General features: G+C 35.8%; 1 protein-coding gene across 2 annotated transcripts in view; it reads right to left on the minus strand.

Moving 5' to 3' along the window:
* Positions 1–22,157, minus strand: part of LOC136026336 (SWI/SNF-related matrix-associated actin-dependent regulator of chromatin subfamily E member 1-like) — a 71,274-nt gene that overhangs the window by 23,661 nt on the left and 25,456 nt on the right. Inside the window, exons 6-7 of one of the 2 annotated variants that reach the window (XM_065702769.1) lie at positions 14,392–14,437; positions 9,580–9,684 (exon numbers count right to left, since the gene is read on the minus strand). In XM_065702769.1, the coding sequence (XP_065558841.1) occupies positions 9,580–9,684; positions 14,392–14,437 (151 nt within the window). The remainder of the gene's footprint in view (positions 1–9,579; positions 9,685–14,391; positions 14,438–22,157) is intronic. The other variant, XM_065702770.1, reaches the window with a different exon arrangement.

Consider the following 22,157-nt stretch of genomic DNA (forward strand, 5'->3'; position numbering starts at 1 on the left):
AGTTGTTTTTAACTGAAAGTAAGGAGCGACATTAAAACTTAAAACAAACAGAAATTACTCCGTGTATGAAAGGGGCTGTTCCCTTCTCAGCGTCCCGCTCTATACGCTAAAGTTTGACTCTTTCTCTCAATTCTACTTTATTAAACAGTAAAAGCTTTAGCGTAAAGAGCAAGGCGTTGAGAAGGGAACAGCCGCTTTCATACACGGAGTAATTTCTGTTCGTTTTAAGCTGTAATGTCGCTCCTTACTTTCAGTTAAAAAAAAACTAGTTTTTTTTATTTGATTTCTGAACGTTTTTGAATTAATGCATGTTTGATTTTGGCTCTCCGCACATAAATTATTAAAATGAAATTTGCATATTAATTCTTTTTTTGGCTAAACGGCTTTCTCTTAGTTCTTATCAGACGATTTTGAGAAATAAGGGGTGGGGAAGGAGGCCTAGTTGCCCTCCAATTTTTCGGTTACTTAAAAAGGCAACGTTTTTTATTAGTAAAAAATATACGTAACTTAAGAATTAACTTACGTAACAAATTTCTATATTCATATATTTTTATTATGTATATGAGGGGATTTGTCCCCTCGTTAATACCTCACTTTTTACACTAAAGCTTAAGTTTTGTCCCAATTCTTTAAGAATGATCCCTGAATCAGAAAGGCCGTAGAATAAGTAGTTGAAATTACTAAAGATACTTTAGCATAAAGAGCGAGGTATTTAGGAGGAGAAGGACTCCTCATATGCGTAATAATCTCTTTTTGTTTTAAGTTTTAATGCTATTCCTTACTTTCAATTGAAAAAAAAAACTTTTTCATGTTTATTTTTTCAATGTTTTTTTTTTATAGTAATGCTAGAAAATCCTGCGCCCTTTTCATTGAATTTCTCTTCTCCCATGACATATTCCTCCAAGGAAAGATCCTCACATATAGCCACTTCCCATCAACTCCCCAAGCCAAAAATCCCCCTGAAAACGTCTGTACACTTCCCAATAACCATTACTGTATGTAAACAATGGTCAAAGTTTGTAACTTGCAGCCCCTCCCCCGGGGACTGTGAGGGAGTAAGTCATCCCCAAAGACATAGTTATTATAGTTTTTGACTATGCTGAACACAATGCCTATCTCAAAATTTTGATCCGTTGACTTTGGGTAAAAAATGAGCGTGGAAGGGGGCCTAGGTGCCCTCCAATTTTTTTGGTCACTTAAAAAGGGCACTAGAACTTTTCCTTTTCGTTAGAATGAGCCCTCTTGCGACATTCTAGGACTACTTGGTCGATACGATGACGCCTGGAAAAAAAACACGCACCCGTGATTTGTCTTCTGGCAAAAAAAAATACGAAGTTCCACATTTTTGTAGATAGGAGCTTTAAATTTTTGCAATAGGGTTTTCTGATACGCTGAATGCGATGGTGTGATTTTTGTTAAGATTCTATGACTTTTAAGGGGGTGTTTCCCCCTATTTTCCAAAATAAGGCAAATTTTCTCAGGCTCGTAACTTTTGATGACAAAGACTAAATTTGATGAAACTTATATATTTAAAATCAGCATGAAAATCCAATTCTTTTGATATATCTTTTAGTATCAAAATTCCGTTTTTTAGAGTTTCGCTTACTATTGAGCCGGGTCGCTCCTTACTACAGTTCGTTACCACGAAATGTTTGAAAATCCTTAACTAGGGACCAGCTTACTTGATAATCTAAACGTCAACCAGCTCACTTGATAGTCTACAGTTGGCTTATTTTTACCCTAGATATCAACATTAGAAGATCCCAAAATTATCTCTACAAATGCAGTTAGATAAAAAGAACAAAAATAATTTTTTTAAACGCAACTCGTTTTTTTGTAACAATAAATGTAAAATAGATAAAGGAGAAATTCAAATAGTAAAAAAGATATATATATATATATATATATATATATATATATATATATATATATATATATATATATATATATATATATATATATATATATATATATATATATATATATATATATATAAAAGGAGCTTAATGGTGAATAACTTTAGTTCACTTACCCGAAAATTTCGGCCAATTTAAATTTTAATAATCGAATTTTTGGTGTACTTTGTTTCGACATTGTCCAATGACTGAAGTTCGTCAGTTACGAGGATTGAAATTAAGGCTCCTCCACCCATTTCAACTAGGAATACTTTCTCAATTATTTAGAGATCATCTCAGCTCTGTATTGAGCTTAGTTCCAGGATAAAGGGATCACACAATACTGATGCATTTAATGTGAGGCATGTGGGGAAGCTACTGGAAAACCATACCTTTGAAATACCTTTGAAATGAAATAGAGTAAATGAAATTTAGTTTAGCGCAATTTTTTTATAGTTTTTCTGATTGGTTCATTTTACTGGTTATTAAAACAATAGAAAAGAAAATTAAAAACAATTGTCTTATTGTTATAATATTATTATTTTTATTTGTAATTGATGATCGGCAATAGTAACTAAGCATCGGCACTATTTCTGTTTTCTGTTTCTGTTTTTTCTTGCCTGTTTCTGTTTCTGTTTTTACAAAAAAACAGAACAGAAAACAGAAACAGGCTACCTGTTTTTGTTTGACCTGTTTCTGCTTCTGTTCTGTTTTTTTTTCATCTGTTTTTTTCCGTTTCTGTTTTTTTTATCTGTTTTCTTTTTTTTTCTGTTTTATTTTTCGAATGCTGCGCTATCTAGCGGGCATGATACCGAAATCGTCCTTTGTCAACAAGAAGAAGATTAATTTCTTTGATATTCAGGTGAAATCATAGCGAAATCTAAACTAGAAGCTCGATTTCTTTGCTAACCTTCATCCAATTTTGTGTGCTGGAGCAAGCATCCTAACGGTAAAAATTATGAATAGTTAAATTAGACCAGTTATGCTAGTCTATTTGAACTTTTGTAGGCATGCGGGTTCTAGGCCTATTGTTATCAGTCAGCTCATTCCAGATACAGCACAAGCCCATTTAACTTCTTCCTTTTTTTTCTTTTTTGTACTATGCTGTAACTCAGACTTATTTTATCCCTAGTACCACACAATTGGACATGCAGAATTCAAATATCACATTGATTTTTTTTTTCAATTTTTTTTCCAAAAAATTCATCACAACATTGTCGATAACTACATTGTATGCAAAATTAGTCACACTGACTGGGTGTATCAGGATTCTTGTAGGAAAAATGCCTGTCTGTAATTTAAAAAAAAAACTGATTCATATGACTTTCAGGTACTACTGCAAAACTGTCATGGATGTTTCCTCTGATGTAGAGGTAGAAGTTTTACCTAAAATCATAAAGAAAAAGCCAGTTTGGGCTAATTATTGTGTGAAAGACAAATGCAGCATCACCTGCAAGGTTTGCAAAAAGACTATCAAGGCTAGTGGAGGTTCTTCAACTACTTTTGTCAATCACCTGGAAAATGTTCATAAGATTAAGGTGAAAGTACAGTCATCTGCCTCTACTGCACCAGTACGGCAGGTCATGGATAATGTTGCCAGTGGCCCAGAAGCTGTTGTTTGTCGTACAGTACAGGGTTCATTGCCAGGATGTGGGATAGCTGAAGAACAGCCAAAGAACCAAAAGAGCAATTTTTCTTTCTCTAGAAAAGGAACTAGAGATATTCGTTCTCTGATGTTGCGCAACCGCTCAAGTCAACTTAAATTGACGAAACAGTGTGTAAGAACAGTACTTGCAGACAAGTTACCACTTTCCATTTTTGACAAGCAAGCCATGCGTGGACTGATACACTCCTTGACAGGCGGTATTTTGTCTCCATCGGGTCGTACCGTAAAAAGGCATGTGTTTCAAGCAAAGAAAAAGAAACTGTTGAAACTGAAATTGGATATGAATCAAGCACGAAAGGTATCTCTAACATTTGACTGCTGGTCATATACAGGGGGAGGATACTTGGCAGTGACAGTACATTACCCCAAGCTAGTCAGTGGAAAATGGGTAGGTCACAGTTGCATCTTGCACTTTAAGCGTCTCAAGGTTCGGCATACAGCAGCAAATATACTTGCAGCAATCAGAGTAGCCCTGAAGAAATTTGAAATTGAAGACAAATTGTTCTGTGTTGTAACTGATTCTGGCTCGGACGTCGCAAAAGCTTGTCAAATTGGTGGAATTGAACGTTCATCTTGCTTTGGCCACTGCCTCCACCTCAGTGTCACAAATGGCCTCAAATTTTGGGGAGAAATGAATTTTGACGTAGATGATGAATGGAATGTGATTCAGATAATGAAGGTGAACCCGAACAAGGCACTAGTAGAGAGCAATGTTCCTCAGAGATTGGTCTGACAGAAGATGACCTTCCCGATATCATAGATTCAGACATTGTTGACACTGCTTCACATGTATATGACTTGGAAGAGTACGACTCCGACACAGAAACTGAATGGGATGAATGGGCCAATGGTGCAAATGATTTTACTGAAATTGAAGACTCAGTCTCACTCAATGGTGCACTCAAAAAGTTGCGTCGGACACTCAAGCTTCTAAAAAAAAATCAAATATTCAACACGACCTCTTTGAAGGGCTTTGCAAAGAAATAGGACTTAGTGGTCACATCCCTCATGATATGAAAGTGCGTTGGAATAGCACTTACGTGATGATTAGTTCCTCGTTATGCAGAAAATCTGCTCTACAGAAATTTTATGATGTAAATGTTCGCAATGCGAAAATTAGAGAGGTTGAACTTACTGAGCAAGACTGGTCACTTTTAGAATGTAAAACAAGTTGTTTGAGCCCTTTTGAAGAGGCCACCGAACTGGCTAGTGGGTCCACTTACACCACTTCAAGCAAAGCATACATGCTGATCAAGGGATTGGTGAGCTTCTGTGAAGCGAGATCGACGAGGCCGCTTGAGAATCGCCTGAAGGATCAGCTGCTTATGCAGTTAAAAAAGTATTTTGTGCAAAATCCTAGATTCAAGTTGGAGCTCTACCAGCGTGCAGCTTATCTTGATCCTTGTACATATGAGCGAATGACTTTAGAAGAAAGAGTGGCAGAAAGACAGTCCCTCATATGTTTACTTGGCAGCTTACAAGATTCCTTTGTGCCCAGTGCAGTTGAGATATGTGTACAGGAACCTGAGAGCCTTAATGATGGCAATGATAAACTTTCCCAATTTTTGAATAAAGCATGACTGATGCCCTCTGTGCAAAGAGCAAATTCCACCTCTGCACTGAACATCGAAAATGTGGTCAAAGCTTACGAGGAGAGAGTTCCCGTTTATCTTGTAGAGCGGAGGCAAAATGGGCTGTCGGTAAGTCAAATGCAGTTCCAAATCTGTCTAGATACTGGGTTAGAATCTGCTCGATTGTTACTTTGTAGAAGCTTCCTATCCCTTCAGCCAGATAAGAAAAGGCTCCAAAGCTTTCTTTGTAGGCTAAGAAAAATCCAGACCGTGTTCAGACGCTTGAAAGTCGGAATAATATCCTTCGACTTATTTTATTCTATGATTATTTGGCTTATTCTAAACTAGAGTAAAGTAACCAAACATTCATTCCCATAACATACCTTTCCTCCCAACTGAAATCACAACACCCAAGGGGGCGAGTTAATTCTTGGCCTCCACTGATGAGTAGAAGGTGGAAAAGATTATCATCGGTCCAAAAAATGCCTATGAGTTATGTTTACTTTCGAGAAAACGAAAGAAATGTACAAATTTTCGTCCCCGGTTTAGGCAGGGTTTAGGGGACGAATTTCTTTTTTCTTTGCCTTACTGTTGGCTCAGAAAGAAAAGCTTTCTGAATTCTATGTTTGGAGAAGTTAAGGGAAACTTGAAAATAAAACTATATGTCATTAATGTAAGAGGTCTTGCTATTTTTCCCTCTCCCCTCTCCATTCCGTTGTCCTTCTGCCTCTTGTTTTTAACCTAATTAAGGTGATGCTTTTCTTCTAGGTAACGGATCCGTTCGACTTCTGGAGTCAGAATCACATTCCGGAGCTGACAGCTTAGGCTCTGGACCACCTCATAGTACCCGCCACAAGCGTGCCTAGTGAGCAGGCTTTCAGCGTGGCTGGGTACATTGTTAGAAAGCAGTGTCCCAGAACTAGCGACAGATCTCTGGAAACCAGAATGTTTCTTAGTGATAAATTTTAAAATGTTGAATCAGTAGGGTATATTTCATTTTGTTTGTTTTTTATATTTATATCGATAACTGAATAAAATATGATATCTGATTGGGGTCTTAAGTGACTATAGGCATATATTCTTGTCCCACCTAAAGGTCGCAAGTACCAGTAGCCTATAAAGAGTGGGGGCTAGAGATTTTTTGACAACCGTGGTGTATAATTCTGCTATTCTTATTGAATGTAGAAAAATCTTAGTAATGTCAAGGAAGTTCGAGAAAACGAAAGAAATGTAAAAATTTTCGTCCCCGGTTTAGGCAGGGTTTAGGGGACGAAATTTTTGTTTCTTTGCCTTACTGTTGGCTCTTACAGAAAAGCTTTCCGAATCCTATGTTTGGAGAAGTTAAGGAAAACTTGAAAATAAAACTATATGTCATTAATGTAAGAGGTCTTGCTATTTTTCCCTCTCCCCTCTCCATTCCGTTGTCCTTCTGCCTCTTGTTTTTAATCTAATTAAGGTGATGCTTTTCTGCAAGGTAACGGATCCGTTCGACTTCTGGAGTCAGAATCGATTTTTTTTTACGACAATCTTTTATAATAAATGAGTGACAAAGAATTTGAGAATAAATGCAATTCGGCCGTTAGGACTAAAAATTTTTGGTGAAATTGCACCCGATTGGACGCATTTTATTAAAAATTTTGCCAAATTTCGCCCCCCCTAAAAATACGCTAGTGTGTTGAATTACACGAAGTTGCTCATCTTTTGTATGTAACTAAAAGGATTTAACAAGAAGATGTTTTCTTTCCTATTAGAAATAGAAGAAGTAAGGAAAAAACAGGAAAAACAGCTGTTAAAACAGCTGTTTTTTTGAAAAAACAGCTGTTTTCTGTTTTTTCAAAAAACAGAACAGATTACAGAAACAGGTCACCTGTTTTGTTTGACCTGTTTCTGTTTCTGTTTTTCTCAAAAACAGGAACAGTGCCGATGCTTAATAGTAACTGTTATTTGTTGATGTAAGTAACTATACTGTGATTTAATAGATAGGAAAAACAATTGAAATATTGCTCAGGTTCATGAAATGCAATGTTTCGTTTGTGTTTATTTAGATGCAGTTTACCCCCCCCCCCCTCTCCCCTCCGCTATTGCCGGTTCTTAAAATGAAAAGAATCACTTCGTCACAATTATTCAATTTATTGAATCATGTGTGGTTTTTATGTTTATTTTGCTGTCATTGTTTTGAAAGTTCTTAAGCCGAACTGGCCAGACATGACAACAAACAACAAAGAGAGATAAAACTCCACAAAAAAGAAACTCAAACGAGACTGCGGCCAGTAGAGAGAAAAGAGATGAAAGACTAAATACCGCGGATACTTCATCTGTATCTAAACTAGGCGTCCTCAGCACAAGATAAAAAGAAAGAAAAACACTAAACTAAAAACAAATAAAACCACCACCAATAACAATAAAAACAATTGTCGCTATTGATCCACGTAGGGAAATGAAGCTACTAGAGTTACTTCAATGAGAACATCAAAGCAATGAGAACATCAGTTGCTTTGATGTTCTCATTGAAGTAACTCTAATAGCTCTTTTCCCTACGTGGATACGTAGCAACAATTGTATTTATTATTACTGGTGGTGGTTTTATTTGATTTTAGTTTAGTGTTTTTTTTTCTTTTTATCTTGTGCTGAGGAAGTCTAGTTTAGATACAGGCGAATACCCGCGTAATTTTAGTCTTTTCTCTCTACTGACCGTAGTCTCGTTTGAGGTTTTTTTTTTTTGTTCTGGAGTTTTGGTCTCTCTTTGTTGTTTGTTGTCATTGTTTTGGAACCCCACCTTCGGAAGTTTAGCTTCCTTGGATGTTGCAGATTTGATTTTCGCATTCTGATTTATTCTACTGATTATTTATTCTATAACTCTATCGACTGCTGATCCTTCTACTTTATTATCCTGTTATTCTATTCAATTATTCTTTCCATCTGATTTATTCTACTTCTATAGGACAGCAAGTAATACTAAATGAGATTTGGGGCACTGTATTGGACACACTGAAGAGGCCCATATCCAATCCTATTCTTCGGGCAACACGAATACAAAACGAATTGATGCAACTTCAGCGTCTTCAAAGACAAGCAATTTTTTTTGCTTTGTATTTTTTCTGTATTATCGTGTAGTTTTTGTTTTCGGGATTATTCTCTGGAGGCTCAGTAATTTCATTTTTTGGCTCATATTTTGGCTGAATTCAAAACAAAGTGACGATAACAGGGCAAATGATCGGTCAAAATGTTGCTTAATAGAATGATCAATGACTCAAAACTCGTAGTTACATGTGAGCTTAACCGTCTTCTTCTAGTTATACCAATCAACATATCTGAAAGAGCTAACCAAGAATATTTGCTAAAATAGTAATTTATTTCTCCAAATATTAACTTATATTATAATATAATATTAACTTATAAATCGAAAAATTAATTGCTTGAAAATAAACAACATAAAAACTGATAATCAAGGTTAAGTTTCTATCTGTGTTCATTTTAAACAAAATTTTTTGGTTGGAGAAACGAATTAATCAATTTTTGTCCCAAACATAACCGGATTGTGTTTTCGCCCCCCTCAAGCGACTGATTCGTATATAATAACAACAAAAATTAACTTACAATCCACTTCTTGCACCATACAAAAATCTATGACACTTGTGGTGTAATAGTAAAATATAATAAAGAGCCATAAATGAAAAAAAAAAAATCAAACTTCATATATAAACTTCATCATAAACTTCAAACATCAACTAATAAAACAAGCGAATTGAATTATCATTTGGCGAAGATTGGGATAATGCTGGGGCTGACAACATACTGCGTAGCCTGGCCAACTGTGCTGTTACGTCTGAGATACCAAACCTATCGCCAATTCTGTTACTATATCTCATCAAATAGACATCAAATTTATCACCAATTCTACTGTTACTATATTTGGGGGAGGAGGATGAAGGAACAATTTAAAATATCTAAGACAAATTGAGTGGAATCTACTAACATCGTTGCTTCTTAGAAGGTAATAAAAGATGAGAAAGGTAGTGGACAGAATCACCATAGGGAGTAGAATACACTCCTACCCAAGACGAAATTTAAATCCAATCAAAAACCATTTTGACAGAACATATTCCATCTTAGACATAAAAGTTTATTAGAAAAAGTGTAAACAGAAATTAACTTCGTTCAAACAAAATTAAAATCCCCAAAGAACTAAAATCTAGAATATTTGAAAAAAACTGGACGGATTTATTCTTTCTTAAAAGCTGATAAAAACTAGAAAGGTAGTGGACTGCATGATCAGAAGAAGTAGAATATAGCCTGCCTAGAGCACGCCCACCCAAAACGAAATTCAACTACAGTGAAAGACTTATTTGAGAGAACATATATCCGTCTTAGTTGTGAATGTTTCTTAGACAAGGTGTAAATAGAAAATAGCTTGGTTCAAACAAAACTCACAAAAGAAGATACTCACGAAAGTAACATCTCTTCCAAGCTCTTCCTTCATTTTTTCCCTCACATCTTGGCAAATCAGTGTATACATGTTGGTAGGTCTCTTGGGTTTACCAAACAGCTGTTTCTGCGGAATGGTTTTAAAACTGCATTAGGTATTTTCGAAGACCACACTGCCTTTCCATGACATACAAATAAATATTAAATAGGGACAAATCCTTTTATTTGGCAGTGAAACAACAAAAAAAAATATCTGGATATCTTAGTCACATATGCAGTGGCCGTTTTCAGAAGATAAATGGCCGATTGACGATAAACTGACGCAGATAAACAGTCGTCGTCACTTTATATGTTGAAAATGGCCACCGTATGTGATCAAAATATCCAGAAATTTTGTTGTTGTTTTATTGTCAAATAGAAGAATTTGTCTCTATTGAAAAGTTATTTATAAAACCTCATTAATCCGGGAACTTGCACCAACTGACTTTGTTTCGAATGATAAACAAAACATTATTCAAAGCCTGATTGGTCCTCTTGCATTAAATACTAACCCAGTTAAAACAACCCAAAATTTTGGAACTTCACTTCTATAAAAAAAATCTGCTACTCTAGGCACAGACATTCAAAGGAGCTTTTTAGATAAAATTCAAACAATTCATGGCAACAAACTATAAGTAAAGAGTGATACATGCCAATAGTAACCAAAGCACTTAAAAATGGTAGTTTGAATCGACATAGTTCAATAGAACTACAATGACTTTTTCTACCCATGCTTGAGTGGGTAGTGCTTTAATACAAGAGTAGTAGGACTAAGAGTTAATTTATTTAATGCTTTATCTATTCAAATTAACATTAAAAAATCAAATTTTTCAAAACAATCGCTTTCAAAGGCAGTCGATCACTAAAATACTTGGAATTACTATCCGGTTATATTTCTTGTAATTTATTATTTTTCAGTCAAGCGCTAGTTAATCCTGAAAAGACACCATTATTACTAGCAGCACGTTGCTTGTTAACAACCGGTAGATTTTTTTTTTCTAGGAATATTGCCAGAAGCTTTCAATAATCCGCGAAGGTATTCCTGTAATGTCTAAAAGGTGAATGGACATCCTACCGATCCACAGACCTCATAAACATAAGAAGAAGAAGAAGTTAAACTTCGACGAAAAGAAATGGAGTTAAAGATCAGCAGCTACCCTCATATATAGGTTGTTGTTTTTTTCACGTTTTAATATCTCTATTTCGTCTAATCTAACAAACTCGCTTTTCTTAGTTTGATCGAAAGAAGAGCTCAGTGAACTTTGTTTTTAACCAGACATACATAGCAACGTTGTTTGGTCATTTTACGTCTTAAGAAAGTATCGAGCCTATTAGATCCCTCCCTAAAATCCTCAGATTTTCCTATTTGTCAAAAGATTTCTTATACTTCCTTTGGATTTTTTTTTACATTCATATCCGTGTTTGTATATTGCTAAGATTCTCCTTTTTTTCAGGTTCTTCATCTCTAAGAGCTGCTAAAAAGCAAATCCATCTGATTACTCAAGCGGTGACTTTTCAATCGAAGAGAATTGATCTGAGGTAAATAAAGGCATCCATAGTCAAAAACAAAGGGGAAGTGAAATGGTTACTCTCCGGGAAACAGGCGCCGAATGCTTCAAAAGAGCACGTATATTCAGTAGGAGCAGTCAGTTTTGGAATTATGCCTAAATTAGGTGCACGTCTGTTAATTTTTAATTTTATAAAGGAGTTTAATTACACCATAGTCCGAGCAGTCAGTTTTGGAAATATTCCAAATTGGTTTTTCTTCTTTAGGTGCACGTGTGTTAAGTTTTAATTTTGTAAAGGAGTTTAATTACACCATAACATTCTACAAAATGAAATATAAGCATTGCGTAAAACAATTTTTACTTGAATATGATGGCGTTGCCAGCGGTGAAGTAGCTTCATAACTTCATCCATGTGTACCCATAAATTTCATTTTACGCGGCGTTTACTGCTCTGATGGTGTAAATATTCGAAAACTGGACTGCCCAAAATTCCATTAGTGCCCTAATATGATAGTATTGCACGAGAAAACCCAGTTAAGACATATTCACTGTCTCACATTAGTGCCATCTAGCTGTTTGAAAGTGGTATTAATTATATTTAAAGAAGCCTAGATAGCATTCAAAGCTTAACAAGGCCTTTCTATTGCACCTAACAAGGCATCACAGAACAAAACGCTTATCAACCAAGACCTAATTACCCAAAATGATTTGATTTGTACCACACGAATTGTGCATTTTTCCTGTTAGCGTTCTTAGCCACTTTTTATTCCAATCATAACAAACAATGGTGTTCAGTCTGGCTTCAGCTATGATTATAACTATTGTTTGATTAATAAAAGATTCTGAATCTTTCAGGTTGGCCGTCTCCTTTCAGAACTTAAGCTTTAAAGTCAGTACTGAAAACGTTTATCACTTATTCAGTCATAACAACTACTGAAGAAATCCTTCAATCCTGCCTTTATTGATCGGTTCGTACCAATGTGGTACCTTTGAAATTCACCGTATGAAATGAAGCTCAATGAAATATCATATGAGCAATTTGAAACCTTTGGGAGTTACCTTGTGGTGCTACCAGCTTTGATTGAAAACCTTGCCGACATGGGGGACGTATTATTTATGCTGAATGTACGTTGAATTGACCGCGCTTTGCTTAGCAATTAGTAAGAGATTCTTTATTTTAAAATATCTCTCGTTAGCTTTCTGAATTATTGACAAATTTATGATTCCCTATCAAATTTTTACCAAAATTTTAAGCAAATATCATTTAACTGATTTGTCAGATTTGTGAGTTCTCTGTGGCGCTTGAAAATTTGCAAATGGATCCTATGGTCTTTGAGACAGTCAGACGACACAAAGACACGAGAATAATTTTTGAGGGCGCCGAAAGTCCTTAAACAAACGATATTGATCCTCAATTTTCCTATATATTAGCAGTTTTACTGATAACCTACCGATTTAATTCGAAATTATAAATATCAAAAAACCGTTCAAAACTATCAAAACTGCTAAAACTGTATAACTGTCAAAAAACGTTAAGCTAAACAAAGGTTGCCCTTCTGGCTAACTGGAAATAAAGTTACACTGGAAATATTCGGGAAAATTATCAGAAACATGCTGTGAAATATGGCCCGATCAAAAGAATAAGATTGACGTAAGGTCGCAGCATCCTACATATATTTATCTTCAGGCCACTTGTGGCTCGTGGAACGCAGTTTTCCCAGGTTTACACATGTATTTCGTTACTGAATACTCGTGTAAAATGCTGTAAAAACCTAAGTGGCATCGAGAGGAAAGGGAGAATGAGCTTTGATTAATAATTAGTTGTATATTATTTCAAAAATCGGTTCTTCTGGAATTCCACATAACGCAGGAGTATAACATAAAGTTTTCTAACGAAGAAAGATTTGAAACACAGCGACTGATGCTACGTTAAATTTATTAGAGAAAAAGAAGGGAAGGGAGGGAGAGAGATAGAGAGACTCAGAAATACAAAAGACACAAATTTACATATGCAGGAAATATAGCCTTTTGTGAGGCCAGATGTGTGTTGTAATAATAAAATCTTACCCTAAAACTAAATGTCATAGTTCTTTAAAAATTACCCTTATTTCTACTTCAATAGATTTTCAATAAATAAAAAAAAAAAAGAATAAAAAGGACATATATCAGAACCCTCAGAATACTTCATTCAGCATCAGTCCACGTTTGAGCCCATAATAATAACAAAATCTATGTACATAGAGGTATTTCTCTATTTCCAAATCTACATTTCGAGCGGTCATTTATTAGCAATAAGTTCAACACAAGATTTCCTCCGCTCACGCCCCTGAAAGACTTCAACGCGTGCACCCGTACTATTCAGTTAATCGCATCTGAATATTTGGGGCATATGGCGGGCGGTATCTAAAATAATGATAGAAAATCACGTCTTATACGCATAAAACACGTTAAAAAGAAATCTTTAGATACACCTACTAAAAAGCATATACAACGTAAAAAAAATCATAATTTTTGGTATTTAAATGGTAAAGAAAGACTAAACAATATTATGGAATTTAAATGGTATAGATCTAATAATAAAAAAAAGGTAGAAAACAACGCATTTCACTTCACAGTCCCTATTAGCGGTGCTAATCTCCGTTTCGTGGCCCTTCGACCAGGAAGTGCAAATGGTTGAGGGCCTGCCATCCTGGGGTTTTGCATACCCTTAAATGCTATCTTCCCCAGATTTCTCCAGCTACCCATTTAAATCTGAGTAGACTCTGACTGAACTTATAGAGTCACGCCACTGACCCCCGTTCCAAATCAAATAACAAGTGACACCAAGAATCGAACCCCAATCCTCACGAAGAAAGGATTTCAAGTCTAGCATGCCAACCACTCGGCTAGGACGGTCCATAGATCAATCAAATAGAATTTCGGGAGCTCCTGTTCCAACATCATAGAAGACATATTATAAAATAAACCTTTATATGCAAAATAAAACAAAAAATGGGTAACACTGAGATTGAATACTACAGGGATCACAAAGAAGAAGTCATTAGATGCTGCGAGGAATTACCACTAAGAGGCAGCAGCTTCAGTGGAAACAAAATGAATTGAAGTTCTTAAGCCTGTCAGTCAAACGTAACACAAGTTACAATAAAAGAACCATAATTCCAATGAATATAGATACAAAACCTAATTTTTAAATAATCGAACAATCGACAAGGAAGAAGATAATCTACCTGCTTCGTTGTATTTTTCTTTTCAATTAGCAAGAAATAAAATTGGAGAATTTTACTTACCTTTCCTTCTCCACACAATACAGGAGCCATTTGTGGATATTTTGTCCTAGAAAAAATTCGTATTAGACGAGAAAATGAAGTACTGAAACGCTCCATAAACAGCATATCAACTTAACCCAGAGATTTGTTCCCAAGCAGAAAAAAATTGCGAGTAATTCCTCTTTTCTGAAAGCATGTCTCCATTTGACAGATTTTACAAATCTGACGGCATGCCAATCCTACCAAGCTTGTGATCTCCATGTAAACTGCCACAATATGGGTAAACAAGTCTCAACTGAAATGGAATTTGTCAACTAGCATTGCGAACTTGCAGAATCTGCCATAAGAAGTTGCGGTTTAGGCAAAGGCGTGTGCAGGATTTTTGTTCGGGAGGAGGGATATTTTTTGGGGGGGCTACAAAAAAACTTCAAAAAGGTGTCAAAATATTTTCTTAAACGCATTTTATAAAGTTTTTATGAATCAGACAAAGATCCCGGGGGAGGGGTTGTAAACCCGGTCCCCCCTAAATACAACCTTGGTTTTTTCCTTTGAATTCCTGCAGCAATACTTTATTTTCATTAACTTGCACAAAAAGTTATTTTTTGATAAGCAATTTTATAAATATCGCGGTATATTAAATGAATAAAATCAAAAGGACATTTTCCAGTGTTCGTTCAATGTTGTTAAGGGGGATGCACTTGTTCAATGAAAAATAGATATAAATTTCCAGGATTGGAACACACTGAGATCACACTTATAGTAAAGGCCATACGGCTCCAATGTTTTTTGTTTTGTTTTTTTCAGAGACACTTCATATGGAAGGGGCCGTCGTATAAACTTCAAAGGGGGCTCATTCAATTGGAGACCGAGAGTCCTATTGCCCTTTTAAGAGTCAAAGGTGGTCGGATGGCAAAAAGCCCTCCCCCCTCACGTCCTTTTCTCCCCAAACATATCCGATAAAAATATCGAGATAGCCATTTGTTAAAAATAGTTCAAAGGTAAGACAACAAAACTCAGATGTCGACACAACCCCCCAGGGCCTGGGGGCTGGCGTTATAAGCTATGCACTGGGGGCATATAAGGTTCTTATGGTAGGGGTGCTCGTATAAACTTCAGAGAGGACTAATTTGATTGGAAATTGAAAGTTCTAGTTCAAATTTAAGAGTCAAAAGCAATCAGAAGGCAGCAAGCCCCCCCCCCTCCAGCCCTTTTCTCCAAATACTTCCGATAAAAATTTTGAGATAGCCATTTTGTTATAAATAGTTCAAACATCAGAAAATAACAAGAGCTAAGAGTTCATATGACACTTGTGACGAGGTCGGAAGAGCCAAGAGCCAAGAACTCATATGGTATGAGCTCTAGCAAAATCCTAGGAATCAATAGATTGCTTTAAATGTAAAATCAGAGGCTTAATGCCGTTCAGGATTTAAAATAAGAGCTCTGAGTCACGAGGTCCTTCTAAATATTAAAATTCATTAAGATCCAATCACCCACTCGTAAGTTAAAAATATCTCAATTTTTTTCAATTTTCCTCTCCCTTCAGCCCCTCAGATGGTCGAATCAGGGAAAACGACTTTATCAAATCAATTTGTGCAGCTCCCTGATACGCCTACCAATTTTCATCCTCCTTGCACATCCAGAAGCACCATACTCGCCAAAGCACTGAACCCGACCCCCTAACTCCCCCAAAGAGAGCGGATCCAATCCGGTTATGTCAATCAAGTATTTACGACATTTATAAGCGTTTTCCAAGATTTCCGGTTTCCCTTTCCAACTCCCCCCAATGTCAACAGATCTGGTCGGGATTTGAAATAAGACCTCTGAGAAATAAGTTCCTTCTAAATATCAAATTTCAATAAGATTTGGTCACCCGTTCTTAAGTTAAAAATGCCTCAATTTTTCTGATTTTTCCAAATTAACAACCCCCAGCTCCCCCAAAGAGAACAGATCCGTCCCAATTATGTCAATTTCGTATCTATAACTTGTGCTTATTCTTCCCATCAAGTTTCATCCCGATCTCTCAACTCTAAGCATTTTACAAGATTTCTGGTTCTCCCCTCCAGCTCTCTATATCCCCGGATGAGATTAGAATTGAAAATGGAGCATCTGAGACATAAGATTCTTTTATATTTCAAGTTTCATTAAGGTCCGATCACCAATTCGTAAGATACCTCGATTTTCACGTTTTCCAAGAATTCCAGTTTCCCCCTTCTCCCCCCAATGTCACCATATCTGGTCGGGATTTAAAATGAGAGTTCTAAAGCACACAATCCTTCTAAATATCAAATTTCATTAAGATCGTAAGTTACAAATACCTCATTTTTTTTAATTTTTCCGAATTACTCCCCCCCCCCCAACTCCACCAAACAGAACGGATCCGGTTATGTCAGTCACGTATCTTGGACTTGTGCTTATTCTTCCCACCAAGTTTCATCATGATCTCTCTGCTTTAAGCGTTTCCCCCCCCCAATGATACTGGATCCAGTAGGGATTTAAAAAAAAGATCTGAGTTATGAGGTCCTTCTAAATTTGAAATTTCATTAAGATCCGATCACTCCTTCGTAAGTTAAAAATACCTCATTTTTTTTAATTTTTTAGAATTAACCCTTCCGCCCCCTAACTCGCCCAGAGAGAGCGGATCCATTCCAGTTATGTCAATCACATATCTAGGACTTTTGATTGTTTTTCCTAACAAGTTCCATCCCGATCCCTCCACTCTAAACGTTTTCCAAGATTTTTAACTCCCCCAAATGTCACCGGATCCGGTCGGGATTTCAAATAAGAGCTCTAAGACACGATATCCTTCCAAATATCAAATTTCATTAAGATCCGATCACTCCTTCGCAAGTTAAAAATAACTCATTTTTTTCTAATTTTTCAGAATTAACCCTCCCCCCTTCCAACTCCCCCAAAGAGAGCGGATTCGCTCCGGTTATGTCAATCACGTATCTAGGACTTGTGCTTATTTTTCCAACCAAGTTTCATCCGATCCCCCCATTATAAGCGTTTTCCAAGATTTTAGGTCCCCTCCAACTCCCCCCAATGTCACCAGATCCGGTCGAGAATTAAAATAAGAACTCTGAGACAAGATATCCTTCCAAACATCAAAGTTCATTAACATCCGATCACCCGTTCGTAAGTTAAAAATAGTTCATTTTTTCTAATTCTTCCGATTTAACCGTCCAAAGATGGTCGAATCGGGGAAACGACAATTTTTAATTTAATATGGTTTGGTTCCTGTTACGCCTGCCAAATTTCACCGTCCAAGCTTACCTGGAAGTGCCTAAGGTAGCAAAACCGGGCCAGACAGACCGACAGACCGACAGAATTTGCGATCGCTATATGTCACTTGGTAGATATCAAGTGCCATAAGAATTCCAAGGTTGACACATACACCCAGAGCCTGGGGGCAAGCGTTTTGAAGTTATATCCCGGGCCATATAAGGTTTTTATGTAAGGAAAGGTCGCATAAACTTCAGAAGTGGCTCATTTGATTGAAAATTGAAAGTTCTAGTTACCTTTTGACAAGTCAAAAGGTATCGGAGGGCAGCTACCCCCCCCCCCAAAAAAAAAAACACACACACACACCTTTTTTTTTATCTCAAATGCATCCGATCAAACTTTGAGATTTGATGTTTGATTGAAGTAGTCCAACAATCAGATAACAAAAACTTCGGGGTTAACATACCCCCCAAGCCCAAGGGAAGGGCTATAACCTATGCTGCGGGGTATATAAGGCTTTTATGGAAGAGGCGGTCGTGTAAACTTTAAAGGAGACTCAAATGACACAACCCCTAGCATTAAATCCAACCCCACAATGTCCCCACATTTGGAGCACAAATGGGGGGATAGCTCTATATTGCCTACTGCTTGTAAGTGGTAATCTCTTTTGTAAAGTTATTTTAGTTTTTTATAATTAATTTTAGACAATAAAAAACTTAGGGTCATAAAGGCAATAAGGTTTTGATGTTTTATTGTTTTTTTAGTTGTACACTAAGATTACTGTAAACAAGACCACCATGGGAAGATTGTGCACAGTCAGCCCCGCTCACCCCCAAGAGGTAAATGTAATTGCAGGGCACCTAGACCCCCACCCCTTTCATGCCTCTTTTCTCCAAATGCAGTCAATCAAAATTTTGAGATGGCCATTATGTCCAAAATAGTCAAAAGGTGAATTAACTAAAATAATTATGCCTCGATGGCTGACAAAACGTCTCAATTCCCCCAGGGTAAGAGCTGTAAGTTATGCAAGTTGTTTATTTTTAATATACAAGGTTTTTATCAAAGGGGTAATCGCATAGACTTAAAAAAAGGCTCATTCGATTTAAATCTAAAATTCTAGCTCCGTTTTTAAAAGTCAAGAATAATCGGACGATAAGCATAACTTAGGGGTTGAGAAATCCTCCATAGCCCCCGGAGAAGGATTGTAACTTATGTATAACGGTTTATGTATGTATAACTGTAACTGGATACACGTTTATGTATAACAGTATCTAAATTGTAACGTATGTAAGTTGCTTATTTATAGAATGTAGGGTTTTGTGGAAGGGGTGGTCGTATTAACTTTGGAGGGGGCCCACTCGATCAGAAATTGAAACTTCTACTTCTTTTTAAGAGTCAAAAGTGATCAATGGGCAATTAGCCCACGCCCCACTTTTTCAAAGGGTATCCGGTCAAAATTTTGCGATTGCTATTTTGTTATTAAAGGCCAAATAACTACGCTTCCGGGGCTGAACCTCCGCCTCAAACCCTGGGGAAATGGCGTAACTTCCCCTGGGGAGTTACAGAACTTGCTTATTGTTACTTTGACACTTTGTTGACTTGGATTTTAATACTTGGATTTAGTGATTTACGTAGAAGAATAAATGAAAATTTAAGAATAAATGAAAATTTAAGAATAAATGAAACCCCCCCCCCCAAAAAAATAATAAATAAGCAATCATAGCATAAAACATACAACAAGTAGTAATATAAATGAAAAAATAAATCTTAAAGCGAGTAATAATTAAATTGAATATACAAATCAAGCTTAAAACGAAAAAAATATTTTGCTATTGAAGTAAAAGTGAAACCGGAAACGAAAAGATTTAAGGCAGGACGGGCTCTCTAGGAATCTTCCTATCCCTCCCATGTTAAACATTTGGAGTTTGCCTGACGTTCCTGAATTAGTGATTTCGGCGGTTTTTATTTTAACAGATATAAAAAAAAATCTGGTGAATATTTTGATCTAATCAAACATTAAAGCCGACAATTATTTCTTTTTATAATTCAAAAATAATTATAAATCTGTTTTGGATTTGCCTTCTAGATTGCTATACTTGACTATGTTGTTGTGGAGTATCAAAAAATAGAGCAAAAATATACCATTCAACAATCAGAAACTTATTTCTACAATATATACTTGCTGGCTACAGTCCCTTAAATAATTTACATATTTGTGTTCCGAAGTCAAAAATTTTCCTCAGATGACTACATGCAGCTGTAATCAGAGCGCGTGAGAATTCATAAATTAGACCAAGGGACTAACCACTCGGATTGTTCTTGAGCGATTCAGTGAAGTATAAGTTAGTTGTAACCGGTTTAAATTGAGACTGGAGAATAAGTAGCATGCAGACAACAAAGTGCCAGTTAATAAATATATAAAAAAAATTATATTATATAAATAATTACAAGAAGAATTGCTAAGGATAACCTACGCCTAATCGAAATTTTGAGTGGGAAACCCCTTAAGTTCAACCTTCTCATGTTTATTTAGTAGAAGCGACGAAGAAAACTGATAACTTTGTCTTTGATCGAGTTGCCGCCTCTGAAAAATAATTGACTAGGGAGTAAAATGCTTGGACTTCCGCTAGACCTTAAAATAAACAATCAATGCAAGCAAAAATACAATAGATATTAATATAAATGAATAAATAAATCTTAAAGCGAGTGAAACTTACGTTGAATATGCACACCAAGCTTGAAACGAACCAAAATCACTACAAACAGGAGTTTGGGTATCGCCTCCTTCTCTCACTGTAAAACTCTAAAACCTACTGCGTCATTGGTGCTTTACTGAAAACGAATTATATTACAAATATTTTCGTTTGTACTTTACAATGGAAATAAACATTAAAATTACAGTACAATTTTGAATTGATGAGCTTTCAGCAATTAATATATACATCAAATATTCAGTTTAATTTATTAGTTCTTTCTAATATTGTTCAAGACGAATATAGTTTCACTACAAAGTTTGGGCACCGCTTCCTTGACTGTAAACACCTAAAGCCAATTACGTCATTGGTGCTTCGCTGAAAACGAATTACATTATAAATATTTTCTTTTCCAGTTCTTACAGCATCGAAAATGAAAATAAAATTACAGTGAAATAAAATCTTGAACTGACAGATCTTTCAATAGCTAATATCATTATATATCAAATATTCAATTTGATTTGGTTATACTTTCCATAACTCTTCAAGACATACAGTTTTCAGTAAAGCGCCAATGACGCAGTGGGTTTTTAGACTTTTACAGTGAGAGAAGGGGGCAATACCCAAACTCTTGTTTTAGTGATTTGTGTTCGTTTCAAGCTTGATTTGCATACTCAATTTAAGTTTCAATCGTTTTAAGATTTATTTATTCATTTATATTAGCATCTATTGTATGTTTGTTTGCATTGATTGTTTACTTAACTTCTGTTCGTTTTAGGTTTCATTTATTCTTTAATAGTAAGTTCCGGTCGTTTCGAGTTTGAATTTTAAAAGGTATTTTAATCTACTGATCTTCAGTTTAAAATAGACTTTACTTTTCTTTGAAAAACTACTTTTTCGGAAAGGTTTTTTTTTTTTAAATTAATACTTTAAAAAGATACATACTGTGTTTAAAACACATACTGTGTTTAGTTAGGTAAATTATTGCATCCATATTGGTAAGTACATACAGGGACTTCAATTGCGCCCAGCCCCCAAAATTTTAATTATTCTAGAATGTTCAATTACGGTTACATTGTCAAATAAAATATATTTTTCTTAATTGCCCCCCCCCCGAAAAAAAATGCCTGAGTAAATATTGGGTACATGTTTAAGGCAGATTTCTACCACACTGAGATTTAGTAATTAAACAAGTCATGATTCATTTGGTAATTAGCTGCTGTAAAACAAAACACTTTATGTAACAATTTATTGCATCTCACGTCCTCAAAAAACCAAAGTCCAATCGATTTCAATCTATCTTCAACTATTTTGCTTAGATTTAAAGATATTTCCATGCAAGTTTGAATACAAAAAATGTGGTATATCCTCTTTAGAACTCGCATATATAGTAAAGGAATTAATATTTTGGTACTCATGCATCTTGGATGCTTCAAATACTAATTTGGAAAGAGAAAAAAGCCAACTCAATAAACACGAACTCAACACACGTTTCGAGTTGATAAAAAAAAAAAAAAACAACACGTTTTTCAGTTTCTCCACTAATCTGGAGGATTCATCTTATTTACCGTTTGAGTTACTATAGGCAAGTCTATCAATCGAGGACGGTACGGTAAAAGATTCAAAATTAAGTGGTACAGGCGTTGCTACATTTATTATTTTTGCTCAACAGGGTAAAAAAAAAAAGTGTGATATTTTTTTATTCGTAAATTCGCGGCGGCAGATACAATGGAATGTCTTATTTGCCGCTAGTCTTTTATCGAAGCTTTAAATGACTGTTGAACCTTCTTTTGAAAGTCAACAGAGACACTTTTAAGGATAAGTAATCATTCCAGACCGAGGTACAACGCCGAATGATGCAAATATAAAGTG

Source organism: Artemia franciscana, chromosome 4, assembly GCF_032884065.1.
Source record: "Artemia franciscana chromosome 4, ASM3288406v1, whole genome shotgun sequence".
Classification (NCBI taxonomy): Eukaryota; Metazoa; Arthropoda; class Branchiopoda; order Anostraca; family Artemiidae; genus Artemia; species Artemia franciscana.